The 18,699-nt window shown below is 37.6% G+C and overlaps 3 protein-coding genes and 1 long non-coding RNA gene across 23 annotated transcripts; 2 read left to right on the top strand and 2 right to left on the bottom strand.

The window, feature by feature from the left end:
* Positions 1 to 398: 398 nt before the first annotated feature.
* Positions 399 to 6,309, bottom strand: LOC111792369 (uncharacterized). Its single transcript, XM_023673780.2, has 8 exons — positions 5,897 to 6,309; positions 5,459 to 5,511; positions 4,480 to 4,646; positions 3,443 to 3,656; positions 2,475 to 2,783; positions 2,267 to 2,353; positions 1,112 to 1,762; positions 399 to 983 (listed from the first exon to the last, which is right to left on the bottom strand). Exons 1-8 carry the CDS (start codon positions 6,159 to 6,161, stop codon positions 531 to 533), a joined length of 2,199 nt encoding a protein of 732 aa, XP_023529548.1. The 5' UTR covers positions 6,162 to 6,309; the 3' UTR covers positions 399 to 530.
* Positions 6,310 to 9,234: 2,925 nt separating this feature from the next.
* On the top strand, positions 9,235 to 11,000 carry LOC111792372 (Nucleoside transporter family protein). Its single transcript, XM_023673782.2, has 2 exons — positions 9,235 to 9,743; positions 10,067 to 11,000. The coding sequence occupies exons 1-2, from the start codon at positions 9,239 to 9,241 to the stop codon at positions 10,759 to 10,761; spliced, it is 1,200 nt and encodes a 399-aa protein (XP_023529550.2). The 5' UTR covers positions 9,235 to 9,238; the 3' UTR covers positions 10,762 to 11,000.
* A 147-nt stretch (positions 11,001 to 11,147) lies between these two features.
* Positions 11,148 to 12,566, bottom strand: LOC111792370 (uncharacterized). The gene is made up of 3 exons (XM_023673781.2): positions 11,846 to 12,566; positions 11,579 to 11,751; positions 11,148 to 11,487 (listed from the first exon to the last, which is right to left on the bottom strand). Exons 1-3 carry the CDS (start codon positions 12,407 to 12,409, stop codon positions 11,346 to 11,348), a joined length of 879 nt encoding a protein of 292 aa, XP_023529549.1. The 5' UTR covers positions 12,410 to 12,566; the 3' UTR covers positions 11,148 to 11,345.
* A 2,052-nt stretch (positions 12,567 to 14,618) lies between these two features.
* On the top strand, positions 14,619 to 17,737 carry LOC111792600 (uncharacterized). 20 transcript variants are annotated; one of them, XR_015420638.1, is made up of 6 exons: positions 14,629 to 14,719; positions 15,029 to 15,108; positions 15,896 to 15,958; positions 16,204 to 16,294; positions 16,387 to 16,494; positions 16,778 to 17,737. It is a non-coding gene; the product is annotated as an uncharacterized LOC111792600 (long non-coding RNA). The 20 variants fall into 20 exon arrangements; XR_015420634.1 differs by having other exon boundaries at positions 16,072 to 16,294; XR_015420637.1 differs by lacking the exon at positions 15,029 to 15,108 and having other exon boundaries at positions 14,619 to 14,719.
* The last annotated feature ends 962 nt before the right edge of the window (positions 17,738 to 18,699 follow it).

Genomic DNA, 18,699 nt, shown 5'->3' with positions numbered 1-18,699 from the left:
CTTCATCTTGTGATATCCAGTCTGCCACGTGGACTTGTTCTTGTCCTTTGTGGGGCTCTCTCATTGGTCACTGACCTCTTTCCTAGCCTGTCATCCAATCAAATATCTACTTATATCTTTCATGGATAGGAATTAGGATGGATGTGGATGTAGATGTAGGTAGGCATCCATTCCCCTTTTCCCAGATTTTTTTTTCCTGGACTTCTTCGGGAATCTGCATCAAACACTTCACATGTGAAACCACTTGGGCCTAGTTCTCAACTTCGAACTGCATAACCTTGAATCAGGAGTGTTGTTCTCACTCGAGGATGTGACAGTTGATAACTAATATACATGAAACTAGAGCATTACCATGATATTATCATCAGAAATGGAAATTTTATTCATTAAACTAGCAATGAATTTTCAATTTTCTATTTGTTTTTTTTATAAAAAAAAGGGTTTTTGAAACAATTTTCTTTCCTCGTTTGGATACTCTAGTCGTTCCCACAAGCACAAGATCAAAAACTATATTTGACAAGTCTAATCAGTTAGCAACAAACTGCATCTTTTCCAACGGAACTAAAGGAGAGTCTCTTATGATTGTCCGACCCAAAGCTGAACTTAATATTTGAGGCGTCGCTGGAGATTGTATTGCTGTTTGTTGAAGGGAATGAGAAAACAAGGGTAGGGCTGGACTTCTTTGAGCCAAAACTGTATGAAGGAACTGCATTCTCAGGCTTCAATAACAGAGGCTGACTGCCCCCAATGCTGGTTGAGGGAAAGATGGACGGTGTTGGCGGTTCTGAGATCATTCCCGAGGATGCGCCCGAAACAGGGAACGTAAATGCCGAACCACTATCAGGAGAAATTGTCCACCCTGACTCGGGCTTCTTGACGGTAATGGATGGAAAACCTGGTTTAGTTCCAAGAGAGGAGAAAGGCTTCATTTGAGTTCCCACTTCTGATCCAAGAGCTGGAACGATCTTCTTCGGAGGAACATCCTGCCCATGAATTCAACAAGCAATTAAGAATTCTTCAAGCTTATGCTAGTAATTTCGAAGTAAATAAATGAAAGCATCTGTATGTCCATCATCACAGAATTGAACCTATTACAAAGTTAAGATGATACCTTAGGCGATGAGATATTAATTTTTAGGCCTGCGTCATCCTTGTATTTCAGATCAGCATTGCTAAGCCTAAACCTTAGGTCAGAAGAATTTTGGTTTACAGCATCAGAATTTCTGCCAGCACTCGACTCTAGATGAATCGTGGACACGGTTTTCCCCTTATTGCTCAATGTGGGGTGGCAGTTCTGATCTACTTGGTTCACTTTTTGCCGAGAGTCTAACTCTACAGCCAAACTAATAGTTTCATTTGGCTTGATCGTTTGTACACTGGAAGATGGGGTTCTCTTCCATTCTATTGCTCTCTTTAACTCTTCATTCTTTTCTTTAGGAGTAGGTGGGTTTCTACTGATATGCTCTAGGATTGTCCTAGCAACCTGACTGGACTGTGGACAGAGACTTGACTCAGAGATGTTGTTTCCCACTGAGGGTGATAGAGGAATGGTACTTGCTCCCCCAAGTTCCAGATTCTTCTTCATATCAGGTAGAATCCCTTCCGAAATATTGGAATTTTCTACCTTTGTCTCTGCTTGGCGGGTTGGATAATGGTAAGCAGATCGTCTAGAATTAGTAACTGCAGATGCCTTACGCCCAAGCCTACGAAATGGACCAATGGAACCAGTTGCCTCATCGAATGGATCATTGCTTGATGTCATCTATATAGACCAACAGAAAAAAAAAAAAGTAATGACAGAAGTAAGAAAAGGTGAATTGAATATTTTGGTCAAGTAAAAGGTTTTAAGGGTTAAGACTAAGATATCAATGATATACTCAACACGGGCACCAGACAAAGCATAGAAACGTAAAGTTGTGTTAAAAGTTTTTCCTCTAATATGCCCCTTCAAATTTCAAAATTAAAACATCAGGTATATAAAAAGTTCTGATGCAAAATACTGCCCACCAGCAAAAATTATAGCTCTACCCTGCAACGCATATATACACAAAATTTAAACTCCAGTTCTCTATAATATTTCAGCTTTTATTCCGCTGGCTACAAGGATCATCTTTAATACTACCTTAAATGTTGGCATATTATGGATACGAAAAAAATTTCCAGCACTGAAGCCCAAGAAAATGCTACAAAGGAATTTTTCAACAAGAGTTCCTTGGGTAATATTATTGGCTTTTAGTCATCGAGTGCTTAATGAAACAAGAATTACCTGAGAATAAGCTGGAGTTCGTGACTGCTGCCAGAGAGGAGATGGTGTATTCACAAACTTTTGGGTATCTCCTTGCAACTGAGTTAGCTGTTAACATGCAAAAGCATGGTTAACATATGCAGTCTGCTTACTCTACATACACTTGTCACGACAAAAAAAAAAAAGAAAAAAAGAAAAAAAAAAAGAATCAAAGCCCATGTCTACAAACCTTGGACTTAGACTTCGAAAAGATACTCCTAGAATATGGAGTCCGTGGGAAATTATGAGTTCCAAATCTACCTCTTTGACTTCTTGGAGTTAAATAACTACGCTGACTTTCTGACATGGCACCAGGCCAACAAGTTGATGGATTGGGGGACATGAATGGAATAAAGGGCTTTGACATTTGATGGTCACCATTAAGCAAAGTCCTTTCATCATCAGGAATCTTGTCAGAAAGCAAGCCCGGTTCAGATTTCCTGTTGCTCATGTATGCTCTAGCAATATCCACAGGTGATGCTCCAACTGCATTTAGTGTCTGCCAATACATCCAAAAGGTTAAATTATTAGAGACAGAACAACGTTAATAACACTCTCAACATGAACAAATATTGAAGATTTTGGCAAAAATAATTTATTAGGTTCTTGTACAAATCCCCATTCCAGAACTTTAATTTCTTATTTGCCGATGAACTTTCAGACATCAACCAAATTTACCATATTTCTAACAGAGAGAGGACGTTTTTTATTATCTTGTAGTCGGGTCATTTGTAATCACAGCTCGGTCTCATGCCTTTTGGTGGGTCTTTCTTTGGTATCATCAACACTGGTATGATTTGATTTTCAGAATATCATCAATACAATTTTTTTATTAATTAATAAGAACAGTACTAAAACAACAACCAGAATAAAAATATAAATACGAACAACCTAGTTATCGCATAGTTATGGATAAGGCATTCATCAGTTTCCTCTGCTTTTTGTCCATTTCAAAACTAAATAAGACTTCTTGGTGTTTTATACATCATACTATTAATGAATACAAAAGAGTACCTAGGGTGATTTGTTGATATTCAAATGAAAAAAAAAAATACTAAATATAGCATGGGCTAATAAAACCTATCAGAGAAACAAGACAGCCATGAGATATTTATACTTATTTTCTACAGGAACTGCTCAAGAATTCACCCTACTAACCGATGAATGTGGATGAGGAGTTAAGTTTCCCCATGTAGCTCTCTCCAAATCTTCTTTCTTTTCTTCGCGAGGCATTTTTATAACTCTATTTGCAGCAGGTGGCTGCTCAGATTGTTTTTCAATGCTCTGTGGTGAAATTTTATTGTCTTCCACTTTCTTAGAAGGTTCAAGAGCCCTTGATTGTATTATCTCTAACAAACGACTCACTTCATCCCTGCATAGCAAAATCAGCCAATTAAAGAAATCAAGTACTCAAACTGGCTATGTGGCAGTAGACAATGTATAGGAGGATCAAAAGAGACATAGACGCACCAAGCCACTACCACTTTATGGTAGAACAATAATGCTGTTAAATATGATTAGAAATGAAATTATCGAGACCATTATATATGGACATTTGACCTCAGAAGCAATAGACCTATTTACTCTAGCAGGGGAAAGTACTTCCATCAGTGATAAAATAAGTTCCTTCACAATAATGTTTCAATTCATTCAACAAGGAAACACTTCGACTAAAGCCTGCGATGCAAAAAAAATTGAAGATGAACGCAAGATGTACTTTAGGGAACATGTCTGTGTCTTACATGTTGAGCACACTCAGATACTACTCAAGTATGTGTTGATGTTGGGCACTTTCTTATACCTTTTCTAAAGGTAATTGACTAATAAAAAGATGGGGAAAAATTAACAAAGAAAAATATCAGATCTATCAGCATATAATCGTATAAACATAATTGTACCATAAGGAACTGCACAGTCAAATACACACAATTGGCTTCTTCAACTTCTTTAAGATATTGCATATTACAACATTTTCAAATAAACTTAAACACCAATTTTGTGAATTAAGATAAATTCTTTATCTGAAAATAGATGTTTTACTAAAGAAGTCTTTGTCGTGCCTGTCTAAGAAAATGAGTTATCATATCTATATCAGTATCATGTTGGATTGTGCCCATGTCCATGCTTCTTAGACACAATAAATGACACTCACTTTTGTCCTATAGAGCAGACAAAATGGTCACACTCTGATTTACCTTGAAAATGTTTTTCCTTGGATCCATTTTTCAATATCAAAATTCCCATTTCCAGCTAATGCATCAGTTTCTCTGTCCTTTTGGCGGCCATTAACATCAGAATTGTAATTTGATCTACAAGCCTCTCCACTAGGACCTGGTAATCCATCTATGGTAGATGCACCTTGCTGCAAGACATGAAGCAAAATGCATGTTAGTGAATCACATTACTGCATGCATATCATTTTTCAAAATGAAAAGTAAAATTGACTAAAATGAAAGCAAAAACAGGAGATAGGTAATCATCCCATGAGAAATTGTGATTAGTAACTCCAACCCATCAGGATCAGGGTAAGAATATTGCCATACAGGAAAGGGAAACGAGAGAAAAGCAACTATATCAAGCATTTGATAACCATTTTGTTTTGTTTTTAGTTTTTAGAAATTGTGATTGTTTTCTCACTATTTCTTATTATTGTTTCCATCTTTGAATTCTTAATCAAATTAATATATATGTATAGTTTTAAAAACTACTATTTTAGTTTCCAAAACTTACCCCAATTTTAAAAACATTTGTAAAGAATAGATAACAAAACAAAGAAACCAATAGGAGGAAGTGTGTTTAAAAGCTTAATTTTCGAAAACAAAAAACCAAATGATTATCAAACAGGACTTAGATTGAATAGCATAGTTCGGACACACGAGCGCCCTTGCAAGGTAAAAACAATCATAACCTTCTAGATTACACACTAATCAAAGTGAGTGAAAAATGACTGTTAAGAGTAGGTAACCCTTCCCCTATGACTTTATTTCTATTGCTTTCAATTTCATTGAACGACACAACCTCAATACGCATTTATGAATACCGATTGTTCATTTGTCTGTAATCAAAGCAATACCCGGATACTCATTCGTGAGATGGCATATAAAGGAATGTGCTCAGAAGCCATGGAACCGCACAAATGTAACAAAAAGACAAAAAAAAAAAAAAGACATTTACATTGCGGAGTTCTTCTCCAGGGGCGTTATCCTCCAATTCTGCCTCGACGTGATCTGCTAAAAAAGAATACATCATCAGCACCTAGTCTTACAACATGATGTACAAACAAAACCAATAATAACATTCTATGGAGTCTGATGTGAACAATGTCCATTAGATATATGCATCCAGCACTGCAAAGCATAGCTACAAATACAATATTTTATTTCACCTACGTGAATTAGAAATGTCACATTGCAAATGCAACAAGATGTTTACTGAGGGGGAAGAGATTTAGAAACCTCACTAGTCACTATCATCAGAAAAACCATCAATTTCCCCAAATGCTTAAAATAGAGAGTATAAAAATAATATTGATTTCAAATGCGATTTCCAAAACCCTAGATAGGTCGCAGTAAATAGGAAACTTAAGAGAGAAGATCGGGGGAGGCAAATGACCTTGATCTTCATCTCCTGGACACGGAAGGGCATTGGAGGGCAGTGATTTAGAGAACAAATAGGGAAGCAGTCGTGTGGCGCCGCCGGTGATGAGCCGGTAAGCCGGATCAACAAGCTTCGAAAGCCACCGCCTTTGCGGTTGGTTTTGCTCCGGCCGAGCGTAAGGGGTAGGCGGCGGCTTTCTTGAGGTTGGCTTCCGAACCTTTCCTCCAACTCCTCCTCCACCGTACGGTGTCGACGACGCCCTTACCTCCGCCCTCTCCATGTTAAATCTGACACAGGGGCTCTGCCTTGAGTGGTGGCTGCTCGCAGTATAACACCCTCGCGTCGACTGTTTTTCGCTTCTTTTTCTCTTCGAAAATATGCCGACTCGACTTTGTGGCGACGACTGAGCCCATAGCCGCAATGTTGAACCTTCCATTTTATTTCTTCTTGGAACGACATGTCGTAAATATGCTAGCAAATAATTGTATGTCGTTCACCCTACCCACCACTCCAAATCTCTTATATAAATGCATATAAATTTGTAAATTTTTTTCACCAATATTTCAAAAATTAACTCACATTATTAAAAAATTATAATCGAAAAATAAAGAGAAAACTAAGCCTAACCTTCACAAAATCTCATAGATTGTCGGGTTGCATAAACACGAGCTAACTTAATTAGCGTGAGATAGACAATTACTTGTGTGCTATAATTATTTGTTGAGGTTACGTAGCTTAATTGCTATGTTCTTATAGTCTCGTGCCATTAATCATTGACTTTGATTGAAAATAAGAAGAAGAAGCAAATGGTCTTAAATAAAATCGAGCCAACTAATTTATAAGCAAATAAAAGGCATCAATACTCAATTCTCTTCTCTCGTAATTGAAGCAGTGATGTGAAATTGTACTCTTACGAGTCGAGCCGATCTTATATTAAAAAGATCATGCCAAGATCTCATTCGTGTTGGAAGAACATCAGTGATTTTGATATATAATGTGACATTTTCACACTTAGTTATTACTTATTTTATCTAAAATCAACTACCACTACTTTAATTAGATTTCCTCTCTTTTTCCTAGATTTGGAAAAAGCTTAGCAGGGTTGCTAAATAAGACAAGAAAATAGGAGCTCCCACAAATTACACCAAGATTCTCACAATCATTCGTTGGGAGACGAAGAAAACGAAATGCATGCATCGAAAGACGAGGTAAAGTATCATTTTGTAACAGTTTAAGCCCACCGTAAGTAGATATTGTCCATTTTGGCTCGTTACGTTTTGTCGTCTACTATGGTGAGGGTCTAGTCCTATTCCAACAATTACAAAGGATGGTGTGCCAGCAAGGGCTCTTGGCCTCCAAGGCTGTGAATGATGAGATCTCATAAATATGAGAGAAGAATAAAACATTTCTTATAAGAATATGGAAACCTCTCCCTAGCAGACGTGTTTTAAAACCATGTGACTGAGGTTGACTGAGGACGATACGTAACCGACTATAACAAGAACATTAATATAGAGAGAGAGAGAGAAGAGAGGGAATATTAATAAGAGTACAAAATATGCGCAATTTTGAGGAACAAGGAATCGCATTTGCTGTCAAAAATATTGGGTTTGCACATCTATGGAAAAAGACTACAAAAACAAAAGGGTTATTATAATAGCTTCTAAAGGAGTGGTTTTGGAGTGGCGTGAATCGCTTTTCAGGCTTTCAAACCATGGGTACCCTTTTCTTTTTTTTCTGCCTTCAATTCCTTTTATATATTCTACTCAGATTTGATGTGCACCAAACAATAATAATGCATCACCATCTCTTACGCTTTCATTTTGAAACAATTGACTACATATGTCTTGTAACTAAACTAGGTACAAAGATTCTAATTTTCTTCCACTTTTATGCATTCATTGCCGTCTTGCAATTTTCAATCTCCATATCGTGTCACTCACTGATCTATATGCTAACGAAACTCATATAAACAAATATGATATATCCAACTTGTGTAACGTATGATCAAATCTTCTAGCTTGAGTATAACCAAACAGTTAAGGTTCTATTGTTCGTTATACTAAGAATGTGCAATCGAATTCACTTGTTTCGTCATTTAATTTACAATTCATGGTGTGTAATGAGAATTAATCTAACAAATGGTCAACTTTGGTCCATTACGTACCTTTATTAGAAATGTTTCGTTCCCCTCTCCAACCAATGTGGAATCTTACAATCCACCCCTGTTGAGGGACCACATCCTCATTGGCACACCACCCGGTGTCTAGCTCTAATACCATTTGTAATAGCTCAAGCTCACTGCAAGCAGATATTGTTTGCTTTGCCCAGTTACATCTAGCTATTAGTCTCATGATTTATTAGTAAAAAAATTTCACACCCTTATAAGAAATGTTTAGTTGAGATCTCACAGTTAAGGACATCATAGGCGGAGGAATTTTCTAGTGAATAATATATATTTAAAGTAATATAAACAATTCCCTATACAAATGCAAACAACTCACCTCCATGAATAAAGTCTTGTTCAGATTAATCAAGGTGAGGGGAATATAAAAACCAAGTGAAGATAGTACGAAATGACAGGAAGAAGAAGAAAAAGAAAAGGATGGATGGGGGCAATTAACCTTCTCCAATATGAAAATTCCCTGACTGGGAAAAAGAAGAATCAAGTTCCCCATGCGGATGGCTTATCATCTGTATGTGTCATCTTGGCCACGCTGATAGGACCCTCCGGTTCATGTCAGCTCTGTTTACTCTAACCAGTTTTAGCTCTGCCTGTAGGCTGCAAAAGCTCAGAGAATGATTACTTAATGAACCCTTAAAACTTTAAAGCTTAAACCCAGAAATTATGGAATGGAATTGAAGTTTAGAGATGGGGTTGATGAGGAATGCAGCCCCTCCATGTGTAGCAGTAGCAGTAGAATAAAGGAGCAGCAAGCCTAATAATATTGCCCATCCATGAAGCACAAGTTTTTTGGTTACTTTCGTGAGTCATATTGGTTCCAAGTTGAACCCATCAATCACATCTGCGATCCAAACAAACTGAGCTGTCAATTATTTCAATAAAGGGCTTTCAAAGCCTAAAACAGAGCCATCCCTCTCCATGGTGACTGAGGGAAGCTGTTTTTAATGGTTAACAACATTGAAAAAGATCAAACATGTCTATAAATTACAGCCACCAATCATGAAGTGGCACTGCTGCTGGCTGGCTTATTACCTTAAGCTTTGAATAATTTCAACTCTTTCTCAAAGGGATATGCCCATCTCATCAACACATCATTTCTGGATGCCGAGCTACTGTTTTGACAATGCATAAATTCCCAACACCAGAACTCAGAAGAACGCTTGAACATGAAAATGGAAGCTGAAAAGGCTATTATTATGAGAGAGCAACTAGAACCAAGAGATACTTTCAAAATTGCTTACCTAATCCATTTCTTGCTTGGTGTTGGTAATTTGCTCCCATGGAATGCTTCCATCACTGCTGTTGATTACTTTGGCTACCTCTATCCCACCAAACACGTCGAAAAGGTTTTCTCCGTCGCTTACATGACTTCCTCTGTGCTCCTTCTGGTTCTTATGGTTGCTTGGGATGGATGGTCTAAGAAGATGAGCTTTAGATTTAGAATGAACTTGGGGTTTTCTTTGTTCATCCTGTCTGTTCTGGTCTCTCCTGTCATGGACTGGGCTTCAAACATCACTGGTTCGAACTGGCGGCCGAACGAAGCTTATGGCGTGATCGTTGCATCCATTGTCACCTGCGGTTTGGCTGATGGCTTGGTAGCAGGAAGTTTGATAGGATCAGCTGGTAGGCTTCCAAAACAATTTATGCAGGCTGTGTTTGCCGGGACTGCTTCTTCAGGTACTATATATGTCCAAACCTTCTCCTCTTACCTTTCAAATTTTATCACGAAAACTTTGACACAAATATAAAGTGCCAGACATGATCTAGCATCCTAGAAAGCATGTGCCTTAAGATGGCTGAAAGGGCAATAAAAGAAGTACTTTCTCCATTCAACTGCATGAAAAAGTATGTTAATATTTTAATGATCTCTATTGATGTGGCAACTGGGTATTGGTGTATAGTATTAAATTGAAAATAACAGATGATTTCCTGCTTTGTTATACAAACAAGCTAAAAAAGATCATTACAAATTACCTGATTGAGAAAATTCATGGTGGCAGGTGTTCTTGTTTCAATCTTGAGGATTATTACAAAGGCTTCACTAACACAATCGCCGAAGGGTCTTCAAAAGAGTGCGCATTTGTACTTCATCGTCGGTGCGTCGATTCTCTTCTGCTGCATTGTGTCGTGTAACTTGTTGTGCAAGCTGCCAGTGATGCAGCATTACTACAGAGTTCTTCTTGATGAACCTCCATGTTCAAAGTCAAAGTTCTGGACAGTGGTGGGTAAAATCAGATGGCCTGCATTTGGAATTTTCATAACTTATGTCGTTACGCTTTCGATTTTTCCCGGAGTCATAGCAGAGGACCTTGAATCCAAACTGCTTCAAGATTGGTATCCTATTCTACTGATAACAGTATACAATGTTGCAGATTTAGTTGGAAAATCTCTAACTGCAATATATATCTTGAAGAACATCAAGACAGCAACATGGTTCTGCATCACCAGGCTTCTGTTTTATCCACTGTTCATGGCCTGCATCCATGGTCCAAGGTGGCTGAAAACTGAATTACCAGTGATAGTTCTCACTTTTTTACTCGGCTTGAGCAACGGATATCTAACAAGTGTCATCATGATCAATACTCCCAAGTTATTACCTGCATCAGAGGCAGAGTTATCTGCCATTGTAATGGTTGTGTTCCTGGGAATTGGGTTGGTTGGTGGCTCAGTTTTAGGCTGGTTTTGGATCCTTTGAAGTTGAACCAAACTCCAAATTATTTAGTACCCTGCCAACGGCAATTCGCCAAATTGGTACTACAAACTAATAAAATGTTGTCTCCTCCAAATTGTCTGGATTGGGGAACCTTTTGCCAACCTTCACAGGATATAAACTGCGCAAGCAGACAAGATAAAAGGCCCAACATTCGAACGACCACCATGTTCGACTGTCGAAAAGTGCAAACCGAGCTGAAGACATGACGAAGAAGAAGCTGACAAGAAAGTTTTTCACTCAAGTGGCATCTCTCTCCATGTTCAATCTTGGGTAGTAGTAACAAATGTAGCATTAGAAATCCATTGTAGTAGTTTCCTGGTTTCTTTCTTCTTAAAGGTAAATTCAGGCAAAACTCTATGCTTGCAGGCTGAGCACAAAATATATATCTTATTTCCTTTCTACAAATCGCATTCCGTATGGAGAAATTCAATATCTATTGATCATACAACTCACTGCTGCATATACTAATACTAAAGGCCAAGAACGGATTATAAACAGGGTCAAGAGATGTTATCTCTAAAGCTATGATACAAAGGAGCTGGGCGCAAGGGGAAGTCCAAGAGCTATTAAGATGCGGCAGCAAGAGGAGGTGGGGTATGAACTCCTTGAAAGAAGCTTGTCGCTGGCTTTTCGATTAAGCCATCTTCTTCTTCTTCTTCGTCTTCTTCAGCATCCCAAAGAAACCGTGCATATGATGCTAGAACATAACTGCACCATAAGAGCAATCAATATGACATTAAACAACCATAACTCCCATGAAAAAGTGTGAAGTTCATCATCAAATAATCTAAAAGCTTACCAGTCATCAGGGGCAGCTTGAACGGCTTGATTGAAGTAACTCTCGGCTCTTGGAGTGTCCTTTTGAGTTTCCCATATCAGATCGGCGTACATAGACAAGACATTACCATCGCCTGGATTGCTCAGAATCGCCCTTCCACAATATTCTTGAGCTTTTACAAGATCCCCACGTACCTATTACCCGTAAAAATCCTTGTAAATACCAGAAACCAGTAATGTTCGAAATCGGATAAGAGTTTTTCTTCTATGATATAGCAATTGGATATACCTCTTTCAAGAACCGTGCATAATTGCTCAAAAGCATTGAATTCCCAGGATTTGCCTCGATCATTTTCTGATAGTGCAGATCCGTATTGTCATTTCCATGATTCGAATCTCCAATCCCGAAACTCCCATCGTCGCCACCGTCGGATCCTCCGCCGCCACTGATCCTTCCACCACTACCACCAACTCCACCACCAACCAGAACATTCACAAACCCACCATCCCTATCCCCAGTTTCAGAAATCGATTCACGCCTCAATGACGCCGTTTTGGAGCGGCTAAACCCGATTACATCTCTCTCTTCGTCAACCTCAGAAAACCCACTCAGAGTTCTGTTAAAGGGTTTCATCTTATTCATGGACATGTCCCGAAGATCCGTCTCGGACAACGCCCGAGTAATCTTCCTGGGTGAGTCATCGATTATCGGTGATGTGCAACTGGGTGAGCAACAGAGCACAATGGAACGCGCCCTAGGGATTTGGTTCACGATCTCCGGCTCCAGGTATGAATCTCTTGAATGGTGTAACCATGAATTGAAGAGGGGAGTCGAAGCGCTTCTCAGAATCATTGTTATGAAGGTATTCTTGAGCTTGTTATTGCATACGAAGTTGTTCTTGCCTGGTATGTATCAGTTCCTCGAGAGCTGACCCATAACAATGGCGGTGGCGCGGGGTATTCTTATAGGAGAATTAGTGGCAATTGAATATGAAATCTGAGACGTCGGGCGTGTGAGGACTAAGAAAACCGTGTACGCACGAGGTTTGGCTGTTTGGTTTTCTCTTTTAGCAACTAGTAGTCGGTAATGTGGCTCCAAACAAAGATGTCTAAATGCTATTCAATTTGAATTTGATATACTAGCAACATTGTTCAATGTATGATTCTTGGGAACTCAATCACATTCTTCCAATCTTCGAAATCCATACGAGCCCAAAAAACTTTTATTATGAGATAAAATCGTCTTGCCATGTGGCTAATCAATAAAGAAAATATGCATAGACGAGACACACAAAGGTGTAGGCTCGAGCAGCCTCGAGGAACACTTGGGCTTTGACCAAGTACAAGGGAGTCACATGAACCAAGTGAATATAAAACAAAATCAACATACATATCCACCATCCTACTGGATATGAATTGTTTCAGTCATAAAGAAACGTTTGACTATTTCTTATTTATAAAGGGTATAAATTATTCCTTCATAAAAGGTATATACTATTTAACTTACATTAATACCCGTGCATGAACTTTGAAGCTCGTAAAATTAATTAGAAAGGAATTATTTGATTTATTAATTATGATAATTTCATCTTATTTTATTGAAAGAGTAAAATTTATTATTGTTAATTGAAGAATATTTAATATATTATAAACCAAACTTGCAATTTAAATGTAGACATTTTAGAGAGTAGAAGTGGGACCCAGTATTGTTAATACGTCACGTGACTGATGACCTATGAACACCGTTGATTGGTGGCGTGTCAAATTTTTAACGATTCTCGTTAAATTATTCACGTGATCACGAAAACTACTTCCACAATCTTGACAGCGAGCCCTCAGAGCTTCTCAAATTTACGTTTATACCACTCTCGCCGAGGAGTGGCTGAATGTAGCATCCGGGGACCCACCTGGTCGAGCCCAGAGGGAAAGTCGGCGTCACTGGTGGTGCCCACGGCTTGGTTCAACGGTGAGTCTTAAAAGTCATCGAAAATAAGAACAGCGATTGGGGGACTATGCCAATTTGGGGGTATTGTTGTAATTTCAAGTGGGTGTTCAATAATGATGGCTAAAGTATGGAAAATTGATATATTATGGTCCATCTCTTTGGAATTTTAATTAAAATTTATTTTTCGTCCATATGTTTTTGGAATTTACATAATAATTAAAATAAGAAAATAATGTTAATAAAAATTATAACTACTTTTTAAACAAATCACAGATTTATTTTATTTTTTTTCTATTTCTTTCAGCTCCTTGTTTCTTACTTTCCAAAATTAATTAATTTTATTTTTATTAATTGAGTAAATCTATTTATTTATTTTATTCTTGTAATATATAGAATGAAACTTTCCAAAAGAAATTAATATATCATATTCGGGTGAGATGTCCCTAGTCAATTTGCGATCATTGATTTCTTTATGGACAATCAAGACCGTTCATTTTTCCATCACCTTTTTCATCTTCCAATCAGAAAGAAGAATCTCCCCAAATGGACCCCACCATAGCTCGTCGTTTCTTTCTTGTCGATAGATAGGTTTTGAAGTAGGAAGAAATGGTTAAATAAAATATTCGAATATTAATTAAAATTCTTAAAAAAAACTAACATCAAATTTAAATAAAAATAATTCACATCTCATAACCTACTAATAATTAAAACTTGTATATTTAAGACTTGAAAATGAATAAAAATTTATCAACATGTCAAATACATTTTAGTTTTGATGGAGAATTGACTATAAAATAAATTGCATGATTATGTCTATCGAATCATACCAATATGGGTGATTAATAGATATATGGTAGATTAATGGGCTCAGTAACGAGCTGTTAAATGGGCTTTCCAAGCTTGGTAATGGGCTCAGTAACGAGCTGTTAAATGGGCTTTCCAAGCTTGGTAATGGGCTCAGTAATGAGCTGTTAAATGGGCTTTCCAAGCTTGGAAATGGGCTCCGTAACGAGCTGTTAAATGGGCTTTCCAAGCTTGGTAATGGGCTCCGTAACGAGCTGTTAAATTAGGTATATATATATATTTTATTTTATTTTTTAACTTATCCTTTATTTTATTTCGTTTAAGAAAAAGAAATCACTTAATTTTTCTTTCACCAGACCCATTATTTTCGTTCCAATACTCAGAGTTGCTCCTCCGGTGATGAAGTAAATTCTGGTAAGCATCTCACCGGCGTTTTGTCATCAGTTCTCTGAATTATTGTTCTTCAAGATGCTCCTCACATTTTGGTTCTATATCTAATTAAGTGAAATAGGTGGATAAGGATACAAAATTGATCGCTATTGTCTTTGGTCAAAGCTGAGGTGTACTATTCGAATTCCATTTTAGGCTCGGCCGTTCAGCTCACGCCGATTTGTGTTTTAGAATAAAATAGTTGAGAACTTACCTTTTCTTATTTGATACTTTTTGTTGATGTTTTTTCTGTCACGTTGGATGCTTATGCTTATGGATATTTGTTTTCTTTAGTTGAAAACCATCGCGGGATTGCATTTTCTTCTGGGTAATGCGATCATGAAGCGACTCTCTGTGCCATGTTCATGTAAAGGGTCAGCATATGCATTTAGTATCAACTCGATGCCCAACCGGTTGTATTATTCAATCCAGGCTTCTTGTTTATCAATTTTGAACCCCACTCTCCCTTTACTGAAGTACAAACTGGATATCTTACCTGTTAATTTGCGCATTAATTTCGCTTGGTAGTGTAAAAAAAAGATATATAAACGATTATGGAGGTAAGGCACATGGATACACTACTTACTTCAAGATTCATTTTGCTTATCACTCTAATAAGGATTCTCTGTATGTGGAGATGCCTTTTGCCATGGTTTAAGCTTTGCCATCCTCAAAAATCGACATCTCGATACCCATTTTGTAACCGCATTTTGTAACCGTCCAAGACCAGTCCAAGCCTACCGCTAGTGGATATTGTTCCTTTTGGACTTCCCCTTAAAGTTTTTAAAACCCGTCTGGTAGAGAGAGATTTCCACACTCTTATAAAGAATGATTCATTCTCCTTTTCAACCGACGTGAGATCTTACAATTTACCTTTTTTGGGCCAGCATCCTTGCTGGCGTTTGTTCTTCTCTCCAATCGATTCGACGTAGGATCTCACATGTTATGTTATTTCCTAATGATTGAAAAAATACTCAAAGAAATCAAGAAATGAACAAACTCAGGGATTTCGTGGAGGGGTCTGCCCTTTAAAGTCAGGAATTAAAGAAGCCTGCGACATGCATGTTCTGGAAGGATGCTGTCATTACACACACACTCATAATGATACTTGCCCTTTGTTTCATGATCTAAATCTTTTTGTTAATTTAAATTCTCTTTCAGATTAAGAGGGAGATGTCAATAATGAAAATTGTTAGGCATCCACATATTGCCCGTCTGCATCAGGTACGTTCATGACGTAATATCACATAACTCGTAGGAGTTATCTGTAGTTGGCTTCCTGCTTTTGGCATCGTGTATCTTTCCTCTATGGTTTTCTATCTCCCCCTAAATTCCAGGTGCTCGCTAGCCGGGCAAAGATATATATTATTCTTGAGTTTGTCTCGAGTGGTGAAATGTGAGATTCTACCTCAGATTGGAGAGTAGAACAAAACATTTTTTATAACGGTGGGAAAGCCTCTTCCTAGCAGATGAGTTTTAAAAACCTTGAAAGGAAGCTCAAAGAGGACAATATCTGCTAGCTGTGGACTTAGGCGGTTACATGAACTGTCTAATAAAATAGTACGGGTTTTTTTCAGCTGAATACTGTTATCTCCTTCTTTACATTAGATTGGTAAATATTGAAACCATATTATGTGTATTGATCTGCACAGGTTCTTCAGAAGAAGCTTCCCAAAATTTAGTCTAGGCGATACCTTCAACAACTTATAGGTGCACTTGCTCATTGTCACAACAAGGGTGTGCACCACTGGGACATTAAGGTGCAAACTTTTAAATAGAGGGATAAAATTCATGGTTCTGGACAAAAAGAATTCATGTGCTCTGTTCCTTATTAATCCTATATTTCCTTGAAATCTGGAAGGTTTCTGAATTTGGACTGAGTGCACTGTGTCCAGAAGTAATGTACTGTATATCGATAAAATGCTCATAAGTAGGTGGTTTCATTCATTAGATTGCGAATGATTATGTCTTGTTTCTTTCTGCCAGGAATACGTTAATGTCTTTTTTATCATACTGTTTTTAAAATTATTACATATGCTGCAGGTTCTTGGAGGTCAGGGTTATGATGGTGCAGCTGCAGACATCCTCTATGCACTTATGGCTGGACATCTTCCATTGTCATAGACGGATCTCCCCACCCTAAACAACAAGGCACGTTTCCAAAATTTCCATCACCCTCAGATTTGAATTACTAGCTCATCTTTATACATGGGAAACCATTCTGTGTGATACAAAAATGTTCTTTAGATGACAATTTCTACAATAGATATCTAACTTCGTAATGTCAACCATTGAAGCTGTAGCAGAAGCAATGGATTTGAGTGTCCACACACGTAATTGAAGGTTTAACTATTATTCTTCCTTCATGATGACGAATTATAATACTATGACATAGTTTTGGAATTACATAGTAATCTTAGTTTAAATTTTCCTTACAAACGAGGTTGCAAAGAAGGATTGGACACAGGGATGCACAGTTTGCAGTTGTGCTGGAGGTAATCTCATAGTATATCACAAGGTAATTTTATACAACTAAATATTGGTATGCAAAAAGACATAGGGAGGCCTAAATCCTTTATATACATCTATTGTCATAGGCTGCATTTTCTTATTTGTGTGGCCTTACTGTATTTCTACAAGAATTTCTGTGCTAAGCTATAAAACATCATCTGAAAACCATCCGAGAGTGTGGGGAACTGAAGGCCCTGCTTGGTTACATACTTATTGCCCAAAAGCTGTTCATCATGATGAGATACTTCTATCAATGATGCAGCAGGTGCTCATGAAGCTTCCCTTTGTCCATGATCTGAACTTTGTTTATGCTATTATGACTTAGAAAACAAAAGGGGTTAAGCTGCCAATGATATATATAACACCGGAAGTGTGTAGATTTGTTTATATCTTAACTAATTGAGCTATACCGACATATTTTAATAGATTCTTTATACTATTGTTGTTCTCACAGCAGGTCTGTTTATAAGAACAACAGAGAAATTGTGTTCTTTTGGGGATTGAAAATTGATTACTACCTACATTTACAAATCATTAGATCATAATTCTTAAGCCATAAACTACATTTTATAGCACAAATGATCTTCTAGCTTCTAATAGTACGTCTGAAAAACTGGTCGTTCAACATTAAGAAAGTAATAAAGAACTCCTGTGGTTTTAAATGCGACACATATCACTGATATCACTGATCATAGTACACGAATGATGGGGGCATGTCAGAATCTGCGGCTTTCTTTTTTCCCTTTCTTCAAGCCAGAGTACAACTAAAGTTTGAGACTTCATCATAATCTAAAGAACCCCAAAACAATAATCGGCCATTGTGAGCTAAACTAGTGAACACCGCCTCAAGGCGAAGGCATAACCCATTAACTCGATGATGGCGAAAAATAAGGTAAAATGTCATGTCGTTGACGACACAGTCGTTAATATGGTCCTATCACATTGAATTTGCCAATATGATGGGAACATTTCGAATATATATTACATCATTTTGCCTCTCTTATCATCTGCACGAGGTCTCAAAACTTTTGGTTGGATCTGATGGGCTATCTCTCAATATACATACAAGTAACGAGTAATCGTTTAGTAGATATTGTCTATTTTGGACTTTTTCGTTTTATATTTTTTCTCAAAGTTTTAAAACGCGTTTGTTAGGGAAAGGTTTTCACACTTTTACAACCGATATAGTATCTCACAATCCACCACTTTCAAGACCCAACATTCTTGCCAGCACATTGCTTTGATACTCCCTTGAGGGCCCAACATCCACCGATATGGCTTTGAGTATCTAACATCATTGATACATGGCTTTGATACCATTTATAATAGTTCAAGCCCACTGCTAGCAGATATTGTCCTCTTTGGACTTTCACCTTCGGACTTCCTCTCAAGGTTTTTAAAATACGTCTGTTAGAAGTTTCCACACTCTTATACATAATGTTTTGTTCTCATTT

The sequence above is a fragment of the Cucurbita pepo genome, chromosome 4, assembly GCF_057944985.1.
Source record: "Cucurbita pepo subsp. pepo isolate OVF chromosome 4, ASM5794498v1, whole genome shotgun sequence".
NCBI classification, from domain to species: Eukaryota; Viridiplantae; Streptophyta; class Magnoliopsida; order Cucurbitales; family Cucurbitaceae; genus Cucurbita; species Cucurbita pepo.
Note: the sequence above shows the minus strand (reverse complement) of the source record. Positions and strands in the feature narration are given on the sequence as shown.

Bases quoted from the DNA above. Each gene is read 5' to 3' on its own strand.
- LOC111792372 (XM_023673782.2), top strand. From the start codon at position 9,239: ATGGAAGCTGAAAAGGCTATTATTATGAGAGAGCAACTAGAACCAAGA. The intron at 9,744-10,066 runs GTACTATATATG...TCATGGTGGCAG, and splicing joins TGCCGGGACTGCTTCTTCAG to GTGTTCTTGTTTCAATCTTG.
- LOC111792369 (XM_023673780.2), bottom strand. From the start codon at position 6,161: ATGGAGAGGGCGGAGGTAAGGGCGTCGTCGACACCGTACGGTGGAGGA. The intron at 5,512-5,896 runs GTCATTTGCCTC...CTTTTTTAGCAG, and splicing joins TCCAGGAGATGAAGATCAAG to ATCACGTCGAGGCAGAATTG. The intron at 2,784-3,442 runs GTTAGTAGGGTG...ATGTATTGGCAG, and splicing joins CTCCTCATCCACATTCATCG to ACACTAAATGCAGTTGGAGC.
- LOC111792370 (XM_023673781.2), bottom strand. From the start codon at position 12,409: ATGATTCTGAGAAGCGCTTCGACTCCCCTCTTCAATTCATGGTTACAC. The intron at 11,752-11,845 runs GTATATCCAATT...TACGGGTAATAG, and splicing joins ATGCACGGTTCTTGAAAGAG to GTACGTGGGGATCTTGTAAA. The intron at 11,488-11,578 runs GTAAGCTTTTAG...CTTATGGTGCAG, and splicing joins CAAGCTGCCCCTGATGACTG to TTATGTTCTAGCATCATATG.